This window comes from Erinaceus europaeus, chromosome 12 (genome assembly GCF_950295315.1).
Source record: "Erinaceus europaeus chromosome 12, mEriEur2.1, whole genome shotgun sequence".
In the NCBI taxonomy this organism is placed as follows: Eukaryota; Metazoa; Chordata; class Mammalia; order Eulipotyphla; family Erinaceidae; genus Erinaceus; species Erinaceus europaeus.
In genome coordinates this window covers 46,266,018-46,286,351 of record NC_080173.1, presented here as the reverse complement: position 1 = coordinate 46,286,351, position 20,334 = coordinate 46,266,018, and the positions used below count along the sequence as shown (strand labels likewise).

Genomic DNA, 20,334 nt, shown 5'->3' with positions numbered 1-20,334 from the left:
TCTTCCCCTCCCCTCTCCATTTCTCTCTGTCCTATCCAAAAAAAAAAAAAAGGGCTGGAGAGACAGCATGATGGTTATGCCAAAATAAGGCCACCAGGATCAGTGTATTTGTAACACCGGCAAAAAATAAAAAGGAAACAAAAGAAATGAAAGAGAGAATCTAGGTTCAAGCCCCCTGTCCCCACTTGTTGTGGGGGAAGCTTTACAAGCAGTGCTACAGGTATCTGTCTCCCCCCTTCCCTTTCAATTTCTCTATCCAAAATAAACACATAAATACATAAATAATAAAATTAAAAGGGTGAAGGAAATTGACTGTGACCAATGCCATAAAATGCTAAATGGATTTAAAGCTAAATCAATGCTTTTTTAAATTAACAAGCCTCTAAGTGTTGCAGAACTGAATTTTTCAGATTTTAGGCAGTAATTTAAAACATGCTTCTCCCCATTGTGTATCAGGTGTATCTGGAACTCTGGAGCAATGCCAAGTCACCAAATATGTGTTTTACAATGATGATTACACTAAATGTAGGAAACAAAGCCTCAGGGGGTCGGGTGGTGGAACAAGGGGTTAAGCACACATAGTACTAAGCACAAGGACTGGAACTCTCAATTTCTCTCTGTCCTATCCAGCAACAACAATGGAAAAAAATGGCTGGGGGCGGTGGTGGTGCACTTGGTTGAGTGCACATGTTACAATGCTCAAGGACCAGGGTTTGAGCCCCCAGTCCCCCACCTGCTGGGGGAAAGCTTTGCGAGTGGTGAAGCAATGCTGCAGGTGTCTCTCTATCACCCCCTTCCCTCTTGATTTCTGGCAGTCTCTATCCAATAAATAAATAAAGATAATTTTAAAAAATGACCACCAGGAGCAGTGGATTTGCAGTTTAGGCACTGTGCCCCAGAGATAACTCTGGAGGCAAAAATACATAATACATACATACAGCATATATAACAGGGGGAACAGAGATAGCATAATGGTTATGCAAACAGACTCTCATACCTAAGGCTCTGAATTCAATCCCCACACCACCATAAACCAGAGCTGAGATTGAAGACACCACCAATGTGTCCTGGAGCTCAGCTTCCCCAGAGACCCATCCTACTAGGGAAAGAGAGAGGCAGACTGGGAGTATGGACCCACCAGTCAACGCCCATGTTCAGTGAGGAAGCAATTACAGAAGCCAGACCTTCTACCTTCTGCAACCCTCAATGACCCTGGGTCCATGCTCCCAGAGGGACAGAGAATGGGAAAGCTATCGGGGGAGGGGGTGGGATATGGAGATTGGGCGGTGGGAATTGTGTGGAGTTGTACCCCTCCTACCCTATGGTTTTGTTAATTAAAAAATAAATAAATAAATAAACCAGAGCTGAGCGGTGCTCTGGTAAGAGTAAATAAATAAGTAAAAGTAAGAGGAGGGGGTTGGGGAAAGAGCACAATGGTTATGCAAAAGTTTTCAAGGGCCAAATGGTAGTGCACCGGGTTAAGTGCACATAGTGCGAAGCACAAGGAGCTGGGTTCTAGGCCCCAGTCCCCACCTGCAGGGGGAAAGCTTTGCCAATGGTGAAGCAGGGCTGCAGGTGTCTCTCTCCCTCTCTATCTCCCCCTTCCCTTTTGATTTCTGGCTGCCTTTATCCAATAAATAAAGCTAATGTAAAAAAATTAAATATGCATATGTACAAACTACTGTACTTTCCTGTTGACTATAAACCATTAACCCCAACAAAGAGAAAATATATAATAAAAAAATAACAAGGGAGTCGGGCGGTAGCGCAGCGGGTTAAGTGTAGGTGGCGCAAAGTGCAAAGACCGGCGTAAGGATCCCGGTTTGAGCCCCCAGCTCCTCACCTGCAGGGGAGTCATTCCACAAGTGGTGAAGCAGGTCTGCAGGTGTCTATCTTTCTCTCCTCCTCCCTGTCTTCCCTTCCTCTCTCCATTTCTCTCTGTCCTATCCAACAACAATGGCATCAATAACAACAATAATAACTACAACAATAAAACAAGGGTAACAAGGGAATAAATATTAAAAATAATAATAAAATTTATTTTTTAATGTAAGAGAGAAAAACAAAACAACACTCTGGCATATATGAAGGCAGGGATTGATGGGATGATCTCACTCTCAGGCAGAAGTTGAAAGATCAGAAAAGAAAACACAAGTAGAACCTGAAATGGAATTGGCATATTGCACCAAAGTAAAAGACTCTGGGGTGGGTGGGTGGGTGGGGAGAATACAGGTCCATGAAGGATGATAAATGACATAGTGGGGGTTGTATTGTTATATGGGAAACTGGGAATTGTTATATGGGAAACATGTTATGCATGTACAAACTACTGTATTTAATGTTGAATGTAAAACATTAATTCCCCAATAAAGAAATAAATTTTTTTTTAAATCTTAAAAAAAAAAAAAAGAAGGCAGGGATTGAACTGGGACCTTGTTGTGGTCCGGGAGGTGGCACAGTGGATAAGGCATTGGACTATCAAGCATGAGGTCCTAAGTTCAGTCCCTGGCAGCATATGTACCAGGGTGATGTCTGGTTCTTTCTCTCTCTCCTATCATTTTTCATGAATCAATAAATAAAAAAATTAAAACAAAAAAGAATTGGGACCATGTGCATCAGATTCAATACTTACGGTTCACTATGCCATATCCAGGATCATGAAAAGCCAAAAAAAAAGGGGGGGTGTTTTAATTTTTTTTTTTTGCCTGCCTCCAGGGTTATCACTGAAGCCTGATGCCCGCACAATGAATCCACTGCTCTTGGAGGCTATTTTTTCCCTATTGTTGTTGTTGTTGTGTTGCTGCTGTTTGATAGGACAGAGAGAAATCGAGAGAGGAGGGTAAGATAAAGATAGACACCTACAGACCTGCTTCACTGCTTGTGAAGTGACCCCCCTGCAGGTGGAGAGCTGGGAGCTCAAACCGGGATTCTTTCATAGGTTCTTGTGCTTTGCACTATGTGCACTTAACCCATTGTGCTACCCACCCAACCCCCTAAAACTTTTTTCCTTTTTTGAATTTATTTATAAAATGGAAATATTCACAAGACCATAGGATAAGAGGGGTACAATTCCACACAAGTCACACCACCCAAACTCCGTATCCAATGCCCTCCCTTGATAGCTTTTTTATTTATCCCTCTGAGAGTATGGACCCAGGATCATTATGGGATGCAGAAGGTGAAAGGTCTCTGGCTTCTGTAATTGCTTCTCCACTGAACATGGGCATTGGCAGGTCGATCCATACTCCCAGCCTGTCTCTTTCCCTAGTGGGGCAGGGATCTGGGGAGACAGGGTTCCAGGACACATTGGTGAGGTCGTCTGCCCAGGGAAGTCAGGTTGGCATCATGGTAGCATCTGAATCCTAGTGGCTAAAAAAGATTTTAAATAAAATCTAAAAAAAAAATTTTTTTAATGTTGACTAATCATAAACCTAAAGGCAAGAATATTGCAGATGAAGATTGGGGTCTCTGTTTTGGAAAAAACTGGTAGGTCTATTTTAGGTATCTTTCAAGGGGCCCATGACTTTACTAGTTTTTTCCTGAGGCTGACATCTAGTATGCAAGTAGACCCAAGTTATTGTCTGGAGAGATGGTGTCATAGCTGGAAAAAGGACTAGAAAACTGGATCAGGGAAGAGAGTAGCTCCCAAATATGGGAAAAGTATATAAATATTGTTAACTGTAAACTCCATCAATTTGATCTAGGGCCCATATTCTGCACAGGAGCCTATGTGACTTCTGCATCCTAGTAGGTCTGAGCTCACATTCTGTGGTCATGGCTAGGGACATTCCAGGCTGCACTAATTTCAGGACCCATCTTCCTCAAGTAGTAGGTAGAGTATGTTATCCAACCTCCCTTCAGAGAATGGAACATTCTCTACCATTATTGATTCACATTGAGGGCCAGGTCCTATAGGAGCCCACAAAGGGGTCCATTATGTAGTTCCTGATGGATGACCAGTGACAGTGGCGAGAGGGATTTGTTAGAGGTCTAGGCCCATCATGTCTGTGTGGGAATCCCAGGACTCCTTGACTAGGGTCCCAGGTGATAGGATGGCCCGATAGTGACTAAAGAGTCATCATTAAAGTATGCCAGTCTCTTGTAGTTCTTACTTTGTCTGACAAGGTTAGCTTTGGAGTGATTGAGGGATGTGTAATAGGAAGTAGGTGAGGAGGGTATCTAGGTCTAACAAAAAAACTATTTCATTAGGTACTTTATGGTGTCATTTTGGGTCTTTCTACTTGCTTGCTTCTTTTTTTCCTTCTTAACCAGATCATTGCTATGGCTTATGGTGGTGTCAGTGAATGAACCTGGCACTTTAAGCATAATTATTTGCATAGCCACTATGTTACCTTCTCAACCCAAAACCAAGACAAAAAAAATTTTTTTTTTTGCCTCCAGAGTTATTGCTGGAACTCAGTGCCCTCACCATGAATCCACAGCTCCTGAGGCCATTTCCCCCCCTTTGTTGCCCTTGTTGTGGTTATTATTGTTGTTGATGTCGTTCGTTGTTGGATAGGACAGAGAGAAATGGAGAGAGATGGGGAAGACAGAGAGGGGGAGAGAAAGAGAGACACCTGCAGACCTGCTTCACTGCCTGTGAAGCGACTGCCCTACAGGTGGAGAGGCGTTGGAGAGGCGGGGACTCCAATTGGGATCCTTACGCTGGTCCTTGCGCTTTGCGCCACGTACGCTTAGCCCCCTGCGCTACCACCCGAACCCCTTTAATTTTTTTTTTAGCTTTATTTATTTGTTATGGATAGAAACAGCCATAAATCAAGAGGGGCAGAGGAAATAGAGAGGGAGAGTCAGAGACACCTGCAGCACTGCTTCGCCCATGAAGTTTTACCCGTGCAGGTGGGAACCAGGGGCTTGAACCCGGGTCCTTGTGCATTGTAACGTGTACTTAACCAGATGCACCACCAGCCAGCCCCCAAGAAAAAAAAATTTTTAAGAGGAGAGAAGGGAGAGAGGGATCACAACACTGAAGCTTCCTTCAACACAGTGAAGGCTAGACTCAAACCTGGGCCATGCACAAGGCAAAGCAGCACTCCGTGCAAATAAGCTATTTCACAGCCCCATAGCCAAAATATATATATATTTAACATTTTAATAGTTCTTTTAAAAATTATTTTTAATATTTAATTGATTTATTAATTAGATAAGAGGAGAAAGAGGCAAAGAACCAGACATCACTACCACCCAAAAAAATCTTAAGGCCAAGGACATAACTCATCTGGAAGAGCAAAGGACTTTCAGGGGTAAGGTTCCTGGCATGATCAAGTGATCTGACCAACTCTCTCATGCAAAACTCTATATATCTCATATAAAATAAATTAATTTTAATTATTTATTTGCTAGAGCATTGGTACTGGGGACTGATCCTGGGACCTCAGAGCCTAAGGCATAAGAGCCTTTTGCATAACCATCACAATATCTCCCCAGTCCCCCCCTGGTTTTCTCTCTTTCTCTCTTTAGTCTCTTAAATAAATATTTTTTAATAAACAGTGACCTGGGAAGAGGTACAATGAATGAGGTCTTGGATTCTTTTTTTTCTTTTTTAATTTTCCCTTTTGTTACCCTTGTTTTTTTGTTTTGTTGTTATCATTGTTGCTGTAGTTATAACTGTTGCTAATGATGTTGTCGCTGTTAGATAGGTCAGAGAGAAATGGAGAGAGGAGGGGAAGACAGAGGAGGAGAAAAAGATAAACACCTGCAGACCTGCTTCACCACCTGTAAAGCGATGTCCCTGCAGGTAGGGAGCCGGGGGCTCGAACCGGGATCCTTAAGCTGGTCCTTGTGCTTTGCGCCACGTATGTTTAACCCACTGCGCTACCACCCAACTCCGTTTTATTTTTTGTTGTTGTTTGTTTGTTTTAATTACCAGCTGAGGCCCTAATCGGGGAGTCCTGAGATTCCCAAACAGATTTGATGGGCCTAGAACTCGAATAAATCCCTCTCTCCATTGTTACCAGTCATTTCAACAAAATAGACCCCTTTGTGGGCCCCCATAGGACCCTGACCTCGTGGATCAACAATGGTAGAGAATGTCCCATCCTCCGAAGGGAGGCTGGACAACATACTCTATGCTACAGCTGAGGAAGATGGGTCAGTACTGGGGCAGCATGGAATGTTCCTACTCATGACCACAGAATGTGAGCTCAGATCTACGGGGATGCAGAGGCTCCTAAGCTAATTATGGGTCCCAGATAACATCAAATCGATGGGGTTTACAGTCAACAATATTTATACCCCTTTCCCATATTAAGGAGCCTACTCTATTCCCTGATCCAGCTTTCTGGTCCTTTTCTCAGCCATGACATCATCTCCCCAGACAATAATTAGGATCCACCTGCATATCAGACTTTAGGCTCAGGCAAAACAAACAAACAAAAAAAACCACTAGTATAGCTATAGGCCCTTTGAAATATAACTAAAATATGCCTACTAGCTATCTAGAAAATGGAGGACCCAACACTTCATCTGTACTATTCCAGCCTGTAGGTCCATGATTGTTCAACAGTTTGTTTGGCTTTGTATGTTAGCTCTCTTTTCTTTCTTTCTTTCTTTTTTTTTTTTTTTGCCTCCAGGGTTATTGCTGGGGCTCAGTGCCTACACCATGAATCCACTGCTCCTGGAGACCATTTTTTACCCCTTTTGTAGCCCTTGTTGTTGTAGCCTTGTTGTGGTTATTAGTGTTATTGTTGTTCGTTGTTGGATAGGACAGAGAGAAATGGAGAGAGGAGGGGAAGACAGAGAGGGGGAGAGAAAGAGACACCTGCAGACCCGCTTCACCTGTGAAGTGACTCCCCTGCAGGTGGGGAGCTGAGGGCTCGAACCAGGATCCTTAAGCCGATCCCTGTTTTGTGCCACGTGCGCTTAACCTGCTGCACTACTGCCCAACCCCAGTTAACTCTCTTTTCAACCACCAGGTTCCAGATGCGAGCAGGATGCAACCAAACTTCCCTGGACAGACAACCCCACCAATGTGCCTTGGAGCTCCACTTCCCCAGAGCTCTTCCCCACTAGGCAAAGAGAGAGACAGGCTGGGAGTATGGATCGACCTGTCAACACTCATGTTCAGCCCAGAAGCAATTACAGAAGCCAGACCTTGAACTTTCTGCATCCCACAATGATCTTGGGTCCATACTCCTAGAAGGTTAAAGAATAGGAAAGCTATCATGTTCACCAAATACAAAAGTAAATTCCAAGTGGATCAAGGACTTGGATGTTAGACCAGAAACTATCAGATACTTAGAGGAAAATATTGGCAGAACTTTTTTCCGCATAAATTTTAAAGACATTTTCAATGAAACGAATCCAATTACAAGGAAGACTAAGGCAAGTATAAACCTATGGGACTACATCAAATTAAAAAGCTTCTTCACAGCAAAAGAAACCACTACCCAAACCAAGAGACCCCTCACAGAATGGGAGAAGATCTTTACATGCCTACATCAGATAAGAGTATCAGATAAGAGTTTAATAACCAACATATATAAAGAGCTTGCCAGACTCAACAACAAGACAACAAATAACCCCATCCAAAAATGGGGGGAGGACTTGGACAGAATATTCACCACAGAAGAGATCCAAAAGGCTGAGAAACACATGAAAAAATGCTCCAAGTCTCTGATTGTCAGAGAAATGCAAATCAAGACAACAATGAGATGTCACTTCACTCCTGTGAATGTAAATTGGTCCAACCTCTGTGGAGAACAGTCTGGAGAACTCTCAGAAGGCTAGAAATGGACCTACCCTATGACCCTGCAATTCCCCTCCTGGGGATATATCCTAAGGAACCCAACACATCCATCCAAAAAGATCTGTGTACACATATGTTCTTGGCAGCACAATTTGTTTTTTTTTTTTTTTTTTAGGTTTTCCATATTTATTTATTTATTTTTTTTTTTAATTTAAGAAAGGATTAATTAACAAAACCATAGGGTAGGAGGGGTACAACTCCACACAATTCCCACCGCCCAATCTCCATATCCCACCCCCTCCCCTGATAGCTTTCCTATGCTCTATCCCTCTGGGAGCATGGACCCAGGGTCATTGAGGGTTGCAGAAGGTGGAAGGTCTGGCTTCTGTAATTACTTCCCCGCTGAACATGGGCGTTGACTGGTCGGTCCATACTCCCAGTCTGGCAGCACAATTTGTAATAGCCAAAACCTGGAAGCAACCCAGGTGTCCAACAACAGATGAGTGGCTGAGCAAGTTGTGGTATATATATACAATGGAATACTACTCAGCTGTAAAAAATGATGACTTCACCGTTTTCAGCCGATCTTGGATGGACCTTGAAAAAATCATGTTGAGTGAAATAATTCAGAAACAGAAGGATGAATATGGGATGATCTCACTCTCAGGCCGAAGTTGAAAAACAAGATTAGAAAAGAAAACACAATTAGAACCTGAACTGGAGTTGGCGTATTGCACCAAAGTAAAAGACTCTGGGGTGGGTGGGTGGGTGGGGAGAATACAGGTCCATGAAGGATGATAAATGACATAGTGGGGGTTGTATTGTTAAATGGGAATCTGGGGAATGTTATGCATGTACAAACTATTGTATTTACTGTTGAATGTAAAGCATTAATTCCCCAATAAAGAAATAAATTATTTAAAAAAATAAAAAAAAAAAGGAAAGCTATCATGTGAGGGGATGGGATATGGAGTTCTGGTGGTGGGAATTGTGTGGAGTTGTATCCCTCTTATCCTATGGTTTTGTCAATGTTTCCTTTTTATAAATAAGAAATTAAAAAAAAAGAAACTGGAAATACCACTTTTTGACAGATTATACTATCTGGAGAAAAAATTTATCTATTTATGATTGAATACAGACAGAAAGAAACTGAGAAGGGAGAAGATAAAGAGGGAAAGAGGGGGTCTGGGCGGTGGCCCACTCCGTTAAGTGCACATAGTACTAAGCGCAAGGACTTGCACAAGGATCTGGGTTGAAGTTCCAGGCTCCCCACCTGCAGCAGTGATGTTTCACAAGTAGTGAAGCAGGTTTGCAGGCATCATTCTCTTCCCTACCTTCCCCTCTTCTGTTCACCAGTCATGAAGCTTTCCCCCCTGCAGGTGAAGACACCGGGCTTGAACCCAGATCCTTGCACACACAGGTGTGTCACTACCTGGCTGGGGTATTGGACTCTTATGCATAAGGTTCAGAATCTGATCCCTGACATGACATGTGCTAGAGTGCTGCTTGGATCTCTTCTCTCTCTTATTACTAAATAAATAAAACTCTTAGGGGGTCAGGCAGTGGCACACCTGGTTGAGCACACACATTACAGTGCGTAAAGACCCAAGTTCAAGCCCCTGGTCCCCACCTGCAGCGGGGAAGCTTCATGAGTGGTGAAACAGGACTGCAGGTGTCTCTCTCCCTTTTTATCTTCTCCTCCCCTCTCAGTTTTTGTCTCTAGCCAATAATAAATTAAATAATAAGAATAAATAAATAAATCTTTAAAAATATATAAAGGAGAGCTGGGAAGATAGCATAATGTTTATGGAAAAAGTCAGCCTGAGGCTCTAAGGTCCCAGGTTCAATCCTCAGCACCATCATAAGCCAGAGCTGACCCAGTGCTTTTGTATCTCTCTCTGTCTCTTATAAAATAAAATAGGATAATTTAATTAAATAATACAAGCTTCTATTTAAAATAGATAAAAAGTGATCCAGGAGATGACACAGTGTATAAAGCAGTGGACTCTCAAGCATGAGGTCTTGAGTTCAAAACCTGGTAGCACATGTACCAGAGTGATGTCTGGTTCTTCCTCTCTCCTCCTTTCTCATAAAATCTTAAAAAAAGAAAACAAACAAACAAACAAAAAACAAGGCAGGGCAGTGGCTCAGTGGGTTAAGCACACATGGCATGGAGTACAAGGACCAGCATAAGGATACCGGTTCCAGCCCCCAGTTGGAATAATAATTATAATCATCCCAACAATAACCCTGGAGGGAAAAAAAAAACACACCTTTAAAAATATATATATAAATAGGGAGACAGGTGGTAGCACAGAGGGTTAAGCACACATGCAGGTCTACAGGTGTCTATCTTTCTCTCTCACTCTCTGTCTTCTCCTCCTCTCTCCATTTCTCTTTGTTCTAGCCAACAACAACAGCAATGACAACAACAATAAACAACAAGGGCAACAAAAGGGATAAAATGGCCTCCAGGAGCAGAGGGTTCGTAGAGACGGCACCGAGCTCCTGTGATAATCCTGGAGACAAAATATTAATATTAATAACAATATAATAATAATAAAATAGATGAATAAAAATAAGTGTGGTGGGATAGCATAATAATTATGCAAGAGACTATTCCTGAGGTTCTGAAGTCCCAAGGTCATGCCTTAGCACTACCTTAAGCCAGGCTTGAGCTGTTAAAATAGATAGATACATTGATTGATTTAAAAAACAAACAACAACAACAAAAAGACTGTTTTCTGCTCCAAGAAATTGGAGCTTCAATTTGGGAATGGGAAAGTCCCAGGTTTGATATCAAGCTGAGTAACAACATTATTCTTCTTCCAACCTCAACAATGAAGGGCAAGATTTCTGACACCCATCCTACCCCTTGAAAGAAGTTTGCCTCTAGGCGCAAGTCCAGAGAAAGAAAGAGACAAAGAGTTCCTAGAAATTTATTGTAATCTATATGCTGCTTCTTTAGCTTTTGATCTTTCACATAACACACACATGCTCAAACACTAAAGGGAGCTTGATCAGTGGCCCAGATAGATATTACAGTTAATTGATAGAAATTCTGAAGCCCACAGTCTACTCTCCTGTCTTCCCATCTAATGTAACCATCACAGTCAAGAGGCTAGGGAGAAGAATAAGTAATGAAGAAGGACCCTCAGTAAAGAGTTTCTAGAAAAGTTGAGAGATTCCAGATGACCCTGGTCCACAAAGCTGGCAAACACCCATGCTTTAGCTCTTCAGAGTGGCTAGAAGACAGACACAGCTTCCTCTCCAGTTAACTACTTGTTCCTTCAGCACTGTCAGAATCATCCTAGGGGAATAAGAAAAAAAAAAGGGGGGGAAGTACTGCAGAATCTGCAGAGAGTAAATATTTTGCTATTTTCTGAACCACACAACTTCTTGGGAAACTAATACAGAAGGATTTAAACTCTGGATAATAGGGGCTCAGTAGTGGTCCACCCTGTTAAGCGCATACATTAGTTGTTAGTTACCACGTGCACGTGCAAGAACCAGGTTTCAAGCTCCCAGCCCCCACCTGCAGGAGGGAAGCTTCATGAATAGTGAAGCTGTGTTGCAGGTATCTCACTTTCTCCTCCTCTGTCTCCACTTTCCCTCTCAATTTCTGTCTGTCCTACCAAATAAAATAAATATTTTAAAAGTATGTTTAAGGGAGTCGGGCTGTAGTGCAGCGGGTTAAGCGCAGGTGGCGCAAAGCCAAGGACCAGCATAAGGATCCCGGTTCGAACCCTGGCTCCCCACCTGCAGGGGAGTCGCTTCACAGGCGGTGAAGCAGGTCTGCAGGTATCTATCTTTCTCTCCTCCTCTCTGTCTTCCCCTCCTCTCTCCATTTCTCTCTGTCCTATCCAACAACGACAACAACAATAATAACTACAACAATAAAACAACAAGGGCAACAAAAGGGAATAAATAAATAAAATAAATATTTTAAAAAGTATGTTTAAAAAAAAACTTTGGATAATAAAATAAAGTATTAACAATACTGTCAAGTAGTATTTTGTCTCAGAATTTCAACTAACTGGGAAGATACTCATAGGGTGAGGTATACTCTGGGATGGAAAAATAGAAGGGAGATAAAGGAGATATAGGTATTACTGGGTTTTTCTAAAGCCTAAAAAAGAATGTGATCTATGAGATTCAGCTAAAATGCACTAAAGCAAATGTGTGCTAGGGACAGGAGCTTTCTAGAATTTTATTCTAAAGGCAAGAAAAGTAACTGAGGGGTTGAAGGACAGACTTGACTTACCTCCAGGTCATCCATAGCAGGGGGTGGTTTCTTGGTACTGACCTTTTGCAAAAGCTAGTGGGAAAAGAAGAGTAAATATAGGGCTGAAAAGACATCACAATGGTTAAGCAAAAAGATTCTCATGACTGTAGCTCCAAGGCCCTAGGTTCAATACCCAGCACACTACAGGCCAAACCTGGTCTCTCTCTGTGTGTATCTTTCTGTCTCTCTCAATAAAATAAGGTATTTTAAAAATATTATTTTAGGGAGTCGGGCACAGTGGGTTAAGCGCACATGGTGCAATGCACAAGGACCGGTGTAAGGATCCCGGTTCGAGCCCCCAACTCCCCACCTGTAGGGGGGTCGCTTCACAAGCGGTGAAGCAGGTCTGCAGGTGTCTATCTTTCTCTCCCCCTCTGTCTTCCCTTTTTCTCTCCATTTCTCACTGTCCTATCCAACAATGACAACAATAATAACTACAACAATAAAACAACAAGGGAAACAAAAGGGAATAACTAAATAAAATAAATATTTAAAAAAACAAAAAACAAGAACAAAAGGGAACAAATAAATATTTAAAACAATTAAAAATATTATTTTAAAAAAAAGTAAATATTAGAAAAAATGATGGGGTGGGAGAGATAGAATAACGGTTATGAAAAAAAGCTTGTCATGCCTGAGGCTCCAAAGTCCCAGGTTCAATCCCCCACAATACCATAAACCAGAGCTGAGCAGTGCTGTTGTTTAAAAAAAAAAAAGTGTGTGTGGGGGAGTCAGGCAGTAGTGCAGCAGGTTAAGTGCAGGTGGTGCAAAGGATTCCGGTTCGAGCCCCCGACTCCCCACATGCAGAAGAGTCGCTTCATAGGCAGTGAAGCAGGTCTGCAGGTGTCTATCTTTCTCTCCCCCTCGGTCTTCCCTTTCTCTCTGTCCTATCCAACAACAACAGCAATAACAACAATAATAATAACAATGATAAACAACAAGGGCAACACAAGGGAAAAAATGGCCTCCAGGAGCAGTGGATTCCTAGTGCAGGCACTGAGCCCCAGCGATAACTCTGGAGGCAAGAAAAAAAAATGATGCAGGGAGAGCAACCTGTAAGTAAACAACTACCCCATTTTTAAAGCTACTAACATTATATAAATAGAATAAAAAGTAAATTGGGGGGGGGGCGTGCAGTGGCACACCGGGTTAAGCTCCTCCTCTTTCAATTTCTCTCTGTCCTATCCCACAAAATCAAAAAAAGAAAAAAAAAATTGGCCACAGAAGCAGTGGATTCATAATACAGGCACTGAGCCCCAGTGGTAACTCTTGAGGCAAATAAATAAATAAATAAATAAATAAATAAATAAATAGTTGTGGGGCCTGATCAGTGGGGCATCCAGTTAAGCGCATATAGTACAAAGCACAAGGAACAGAGCACCTGCAGACCTGCTTCACCACCTGTGAAGTGACTCCCCTGCAGGTGGGGACTGGAGGCTCGAACCTGGGTCCTTGCACATTGCAACACATGTGCTCATCCACCACCCGGCCCCAAGCTTCAAAATTCTTCTTCTACTTTTTAAATTAAAGTCACTGCTCTCTTGTTTGCATTTTTTAAATATTTATTTATTTATTCCCTCTTGTTGCCCTTGCTGTTTTATTGTTGTCATCATTGTTGGATAGGACAGAGAGAAATGGAGAGAGGAGGGGAAGACAGAGAGGGAGAGAGAAAGATAGACACCTGCAGACCTGCTTCTCCGCTTGTGAAGCGACTCCCCTGCAGGTGGGGAGCTGGGGGCTGGATCCTTACGCCAGTCCTTGCACTTTGCACCATCTGCTCTTAACCCAATGAGCTACCACCCAACTCCCTGTGATGTGAATTTTTACAACTCTTTTTTTTCTTTTTATCTTTTTTTTTTTTTCATTTTTATTTATTTGCTGGTTAGAAACAGCCAAAAATTGAGAGGGAAGGTGGTGATAGGGAGAGAGACAGAGAGAGAGAGAGACCTGCAGCACTGCTTCACCACTTATGAAGCTTTCTCCTTGCAGGTGGGCGCTGGGGGCTCGAACCCACATCCTTGCACACTGCAACATGTGCGCTCAACCAGGTGCACCACCACCTGGTCCCTATCTTTTCTTTTCTTTTCTTTTCTTTACCAGAGCACTGCTCAGTGGTGCAGGGGACTGAGCCTGGGATTTTGAAGCCCCAGGCATAAGATATCTTTGCATACCCATTATGTTATTTCCCCCACCTTATAGTATAGAATTTTTCTACTGCTAAATTTGAGTATCCCAAGAAGTTTTCTGGTTCAGAAATACATACAAAATAACCAGAAGGGGGCTAGGCAATGGCGTGCAAGTACAGTGCACAAGGACCCAGGTTCAATCCCCTGGTCCCCACCTGTAGGGGGAAAGCTTCACGAGTGGTGAAATAGTGCTACAGGTCTCTCTCTCCTCCACTCTCTCCCCCACCTTTCTCAACTTCAATTTCTCTGTCTTTATCCAATAAAGCATAAATAAAATGTGAGAAATTTAGAGAAAAAATTACAATAAATAAACTAGAAGAGTGGGTAGGGAAAAATAGCATAATGGTTATGCAAAATGATTTTTGTATCTGAAGTTCCAAGGTCCCAGCTTCAATTCCTGGCACCATCACAAGTCAGAACTGAGCAATGCTCTGGTAAAAATAATAATAATAATGATAATAATAAATAAGAACTACAGATAAGTAGGAAAAGATCTTGTCAATTCTTTTTCCAGAATACAGATTCAACTCTGTTAATAGTGAGTAAATTTATGAATAAAATTTCATCTATATAATATTCATTTCTTCACCCTTACTAAATAAACACTGTACAAATTATGTAGAATATTAGCATCAGTGATGGGATGTTGTTCATTTGGTAGAACAAATGCTTTAACTTAGGTGAGACCTTGGACTTGATCCCTGGCACCACATGAGAACCATGAACATCACCAAAGGGAACTCCATAGCCGGTGGAATGGTGCTTTAGTGTCCCTTCTCTTCTCTTACTCAAGGTTACAGAATTAAAAAACTGGGCCAGAGAGGCTGCTCAGTAGTATCATGAATGTACAAAGGTCGTTCTGGTCCATTCCCTGCCAATGCATAAAAAGAAGAAGAAGGGGATCGGGCGGTAGCACAGCAGGCTAAGCGCACGTGGCACGAAGCGCAAGGACCGGCATAAGGATCCCAGTTCAAGCCTCCAGCTCCCCACCTGCAGGGGAGTCGCTTCACAAGCAGTGTAGCAGGTCTGCAGGTATCTTTTTGTTTTTTTATTATGTTTATTTATTGGATAGAAACATCCAGAAATTAGAGGGAAGGGGGTGATAGAGAGGGAAAGAGACAGACACCTGCAGCCCTGCTTCACCATTTGTGAAGCTTTCCCCCTGCAGGTGGGGACCAGGAGCTCGAACCTGTGTCCTTGTGCACTGTGACATGTGCATTCAACCAGGTGCACCACCAACCAGGCCCCTGCAGGTGTCTACCTTTCTCTCCCTCTCTCTGTCTTCCCCTCCTCTCTCCATTTCTGTCCTATCCAACAACAATGACATCAATAACAACAATAATAACTACAACAACAATAAAAATAAGGGCAACAAAAAGGAAATAAATAAATATTAATAAATAAATAAATAAAATCTTTAAAAAAAAAAGATTAGCACAATAAGAGGCCTGTATAGAAAGTTCATATAGGGAGCTGGGCGGTAGCACAGCAGGTTAAGCACAAGTGGCACAAAGCGTGTAGGACTGGCATAAGGATCCCGGTTCAAGCCCCCGGCTCCTCACCTACAGGGGAGTCGCTTCACAGGCAGTGAAGCAGGTCTGTAGGTGTTTATCTTTCTCTCCTCCCCTCTGTCTTCCTCTCTTCTCTCCATTTCTCTCTGTCCTATCCAACAACAACAGTAACTACAACAATAAAACACCAAGGGCAACAAAAGGGAAAAAAAATATTAAAAAAGGAAAAAAAATTTTAAAAAAAGGAAGTTCATATAGCTCTGTCTAGTCCTATTGACAACTCCAGAGAAATATGCACAAAGAAACAGAGAATGGTCTTGGGGTGCCAGGCAGTGGCACACCTGGCTGAGTGTACATGTTATAATGCACAAGGATACAGGTTCAAAACACTAGGCCCCACCTGTAGGGGGAAAGCTTCAGGAGTGGTGAAGCAGGGCTGCAAATGTGTCTCCCTACCTCTCTATCTCCCCTTCCTCATGGATTGCTCTCTGTCTCTATGCAATAAATAAAATAATTAAAAATAATTTTAAAAAAATATTTATTTATTCCCTTTTGTTGCCCTTGTTTTATTGTTGTTGTTGTTGATGTCGTCGTTGTTGGATAAGACAGAGAGAAATGGAGAGAGGAGGGGAGACAGAGAGGGAGAGAGAGAGAGATAGACACCTGCAGACCTGCTCCACCACCTGTGAAGCGACTCCCCTGCAGGTGGGGAGCCAGCACAAATATGCACAAAGAAACAGAGAATGGTCTTGGGGTGCCAGGCAGTGGCACACCTGGCTGAGTGTACATGTTATAATGCACAAGGATACAGGTTCAAAACACTAGGTTCGAACCACGATCCTTACGCTGGTCCTTGTGCTTTGCGCCACCTGTGCTTAACCTGCTGTGCTACCGCCCGACTCCCAATTTTTTTTTTTTAAAGAGAGAGAGAGAATGATCTCGGAGGCCAGGCGGTGACACACCTGGTTAAGTGCACATAGTACTATGCCCAAGGTTTGAGTCCCTGCTCCCCACCTGCAGTGGGGATGTTTCACAAGTGGTGAAGCAGCTCTATAGGTGTTTCTTTCTCTCTCCCTCTCTACCTCCCCTTTCAACTTCCCCTCTCAGTTTCTGTCTGTCCTGCCAAATAAAATATAAAAAGGAAAAAAAAAAAAGAGAGAGAGAAGAGAATGGTGAAGACAGGCTGAGAGTAGCATTCATTACCTCTGCGTAATGCTGCACCTGAGCAAGCTCTACCTCTTCATCTCCTTCCCAGTCTCTCCAGTTATCGAAATCTACAGACAGCCAAACTGGCTGCAAGGAAAGCAGAGTCAGTGTAGGAAAGCAACGGCAACAGCACAGAGCAGAATATGGATATGCGCATAAAGTCATGCTGGCGGGTGGGGGCGAAGCGCATAGCCTTTCCCAGTGGTACCCCTTTAACCAGTCCCATTCACCAAGTATAATGGAGGTGGAAAAGCACGTGTTATACTTAAAGCTCCAACTTATGGGCTAGAATAGTGGCTCAGTCATGGACTGAATGAATGATTTACATGCATGAAGTCCTGGGTTTGATCTCTAGTACCACACAAAATGAGATACAGTTCTCTTCCTCAAGCATATAACACACACACACAATACAACACATATAAAAATCTTTGGACTAGACAGAGCATGATGATTATGCAAAATAACTTTTTGTGGGGGGTCGATCCACAAGCAGTGAAGCAGGTCTGCTGGTGTTTATCTTTCTCTCCCCCTCTCTGTTTTCCCCTCCTCTCTCCATTTCTCAGTCCTATCCAATAACAATAATAACAACAACAGGGGCAACAAAAATGGGAGAAAAAAATGACTTCTAGGAGCAGTGGATTTGTAATCCAGGCACCAAGCCCCAGCGATAACCCAGGAGGCCAAAAAAAAAAAAAAAAGGTGGGGGCAGATAGCATAATGGTTATGCAAAGAGACTCTCATGCCTGAAGCTCAAAAATCCCAGGTTCATCTCCCTCTCTGGCCCCACCCCCACCATACACAGAGCTGAGCATTGCTCTGGTAAAATAAAATAAAATAAAATAAAATATAAAAAGGAAGAAAAGGGGGCGGGGAGAGGCACATCTAGTTAAGTGAACATATCACCATGCACAAGAACCCATGCAAGTATCCAGGTTCGAGTCCCTGAACACCACCTGCAAGGTGTACACCTCACAAGTGGTGAAGGAGTTCTGTAGGTATCTTTCTCTCTCCCTCTCTATCTCCCTATCCACTTTCAATTTTTTTTTAAATCAAACACTGATCAGCTCTGATTTAAGGTGGTGCGGGGAACTGAACCTGGGACTTCAGAGCCTAAGGCATGACTGTCTGTTTGCATAACCATTATGCTATCCCCCCCCCAATTTCTTTCTGTCCTGTCAAATAAAAATAAATAAATGAAAAAATTTAAAAATAGAAAGAAAAAAATGGTTTTTTTTTTTTTAAATGCCCACTGGAAGCCGTGGATCTGTTGCAGGCACCATGCCCCAGTAAAACCCTGATGGCAAAAAGAGAGAGAGAGAGAGAAGTAAAGAAGAGAAAAAAAAATTTTAATATTTTTTTAAAATAGTTATTTGTTGGGAGTGGGGCGGTAGTACAGCAGGTTAAACACACATGGTGCGAAGCACAAGGACTGGCTCAAGGATCCCGGTTCCAGCCCCCGGCTCCCCATCTGCAGGGACATCACTTCACAAGCGGTGAAGCCGGTCTGTAGGTGTCTGTCTTTCTCTCCCTCTCTATTTCTCTCTGTCCTATCCAACAACGACATCAATAACAACAACAATAATAACTACAACAAAAATAAAAAACAAGGGCAACACAAAGGGAAAATAAATAAATATTTAAAAAAATTAAATAATTTATTACTTTCCCTTTTGCTGACATTGTTGTTTTATTACTGTAGTTATTATTGTTATCTCTCTCTATATATATATATCTTTCTTTCTTTCTTTCTTTCTCTTACTAGGCTACTGCTTGGCTTTGGCTTATGGAGGCACTGGGAATTGAACCTGGGACCTTAAAAGCCAGATCCAGTCATCAAGCAATCAAACGTTAGGAGAATAGAAGCCATTGGAGGATCTCAAATATAACAACAGGGTCAGGTATGTGTCTTAGGCAGATCACACTGGAAGTAATGCAAAAGTAGGACAGGTGGTGGGGCTAAAAGTATATAAGAAACCTTACCCAGTGGTGAATGAAACCTGATTTAGGCAGAGACAAAGTAATGAACTCAAGGATGTTTAGGGTGTCAGACAGACAGGGTATGGAGAGTTAGTGAATGTTAGTAGGAAAGGAGGCAAAGGTGATTTTCAGGCCTAAAGTGGGCGGGGTAGGGAGGGAGGGCTGTCCCCACCTTGTTATCCTCTTTTGTGAGCCGGGGCCAGGCCACTTTCTCCTTCCATTTCCTCACAAAGCAAGTAACGGACCGACCAGAACGCTTATCCTGGGAATCCTGCCAGACAGAGAGCCTTCTTTACACCTGAGGTTTAGAGTCAATTTCCAGTTTCCCTGAGCAATCTTTGCATTCAAACCTTACCGGCCCACTTGACCCTCACCTTGGAGTTCACCTTGGCATAGAACTCAATCTCATTATACAATTCCACTCCTTCGGCGTTCTTGCAGCTGAGGGAACAATGCAGCTAAGGAGACTGAGCTGAGCATGGGGTTATTTGGAGAAGGGGAAGCTTCCTGGGAAGCCAGGCTCTTCAGAGAGGTCCATTACCTGAACACAATGCGGTGGTCTTCAAGAAGCACATGAACATCGGTGCTGTCCTCAACACAAAACTCCATGAACACATACTTGGGCCTGTCGTACCACAGTGTCGTGGCATGCTGTCTGAAGAGGAGTTGAAGTAGGGCTTCATAGGGAAGAGGGAATGTTGAGGGCATTTGGGAATTGTGGGAAAAGAGGGAAATATAGGGACGATTTACACTACAGCCAGGTCAAAGTGTAGGAGCTGAGACCCAGAGGAGTGGAAGGAGAGTGATGGGAGTGGATGTGAGTGATGAGGGCGAATTTGGGCAGAACCGAGTGCCAGAATAAAGAGGCAAGGAGTTGTGCTAAGCATTCAGGTCTCACTATCTTCTCACCACCCCAAAGTTACAGAGACCTGTGTTTGGGGATTCCCGAGGGACCTCGACGACTCTGGTGCGCCCTGAAAACGTGGGGTGGCAAATGCCCAGGGAAAAAAGGACGACTGGAAACACTCACCGTGCCATGGCGGCTCCCACTGCCCTGTGGCTTTTGGAGTCCGAGGCAGGGGCAGCTATCTTTAGGTCCTGGGGACGCCCCCAGCAGCTGCTTCTCCTTATATGGCTGGAGGAAATGTTCTGGGGGAAGGGGAATGTGGCCCTATGACCAAGGGATCTGCACTCTGGGAAGTCTGGAGAGCATAGTCCTAGTCCCTTCGGACCTGCAGGGCCTCCAGAAATATACATATGAGGAAGGAACAAGGGCATGGATTAGCCTAGATGCGACACACGTGGAATGACTTGTCCCTGGCTTTATTCAGTGCAGATCCATAATTGGCGCTCAATAAAAAAGATTAAAGGCTTGAATTAAATCCCAGGGGAAGGCTAGTTCTCAGTGACGTCGCAGCTCGGTGACGCCTAAATTCCGCCCGCGGCTCTCCGGGTTTCCCA

General features: G+C 43.1%; 1 protein-coding gene across 4 annotated transcripts; it reads right to left on the bottom strand.

Moving 5' to 3' along the window:
• Positions 1 to 2,393: 2,393 nt before the first annotated feature.
• On the bottom strand, positions 2,394 to 20,327 carry PTGES3L (prostaglandin E synthase 3 like). Of its 4 annotated transcripts, none has more exons than XM_060203446.1 (7): positions 19,904 to 20,327; positions 19,415 to 19,528; positions 19,248 to 19,314; positions 19,046 to 19,144; positions 16,891 to 16,980; positions 11,970 to 12,023; positions 2,394 to 3,369 (listed from the first exon to the last, which is right to left on the bottom strand). In XM_060203446.1, exons 1-7 carry the CDS (start codon positions 20,149 to 20,151, stop codon positions 3,265 to 3,267), a joined length of 777 nt encoding a protein of 258 aa, XP_060059429.1. In that variant the 5' UTR covers positions 20,152 to 20,327; the 3' UTR covers positions 2,394 to 3,264. The 4 variants fall into 4 exon arrangements, with proteins under 4 accessions (XP_060059429.1, XP_060059430.1, XP_016049666.1 ...); XM_016194180.2 differs by lacking the exon at positions 2,394 to 3,369 and adding an exon at positions 10,629 to 11,015; XM_060203447.1 differs by lacking the exon at positions 16,891 to 16,980.
• Between the last annotated feature and the right edge of the window lie 7 nt (positions 20,328 to 20,334).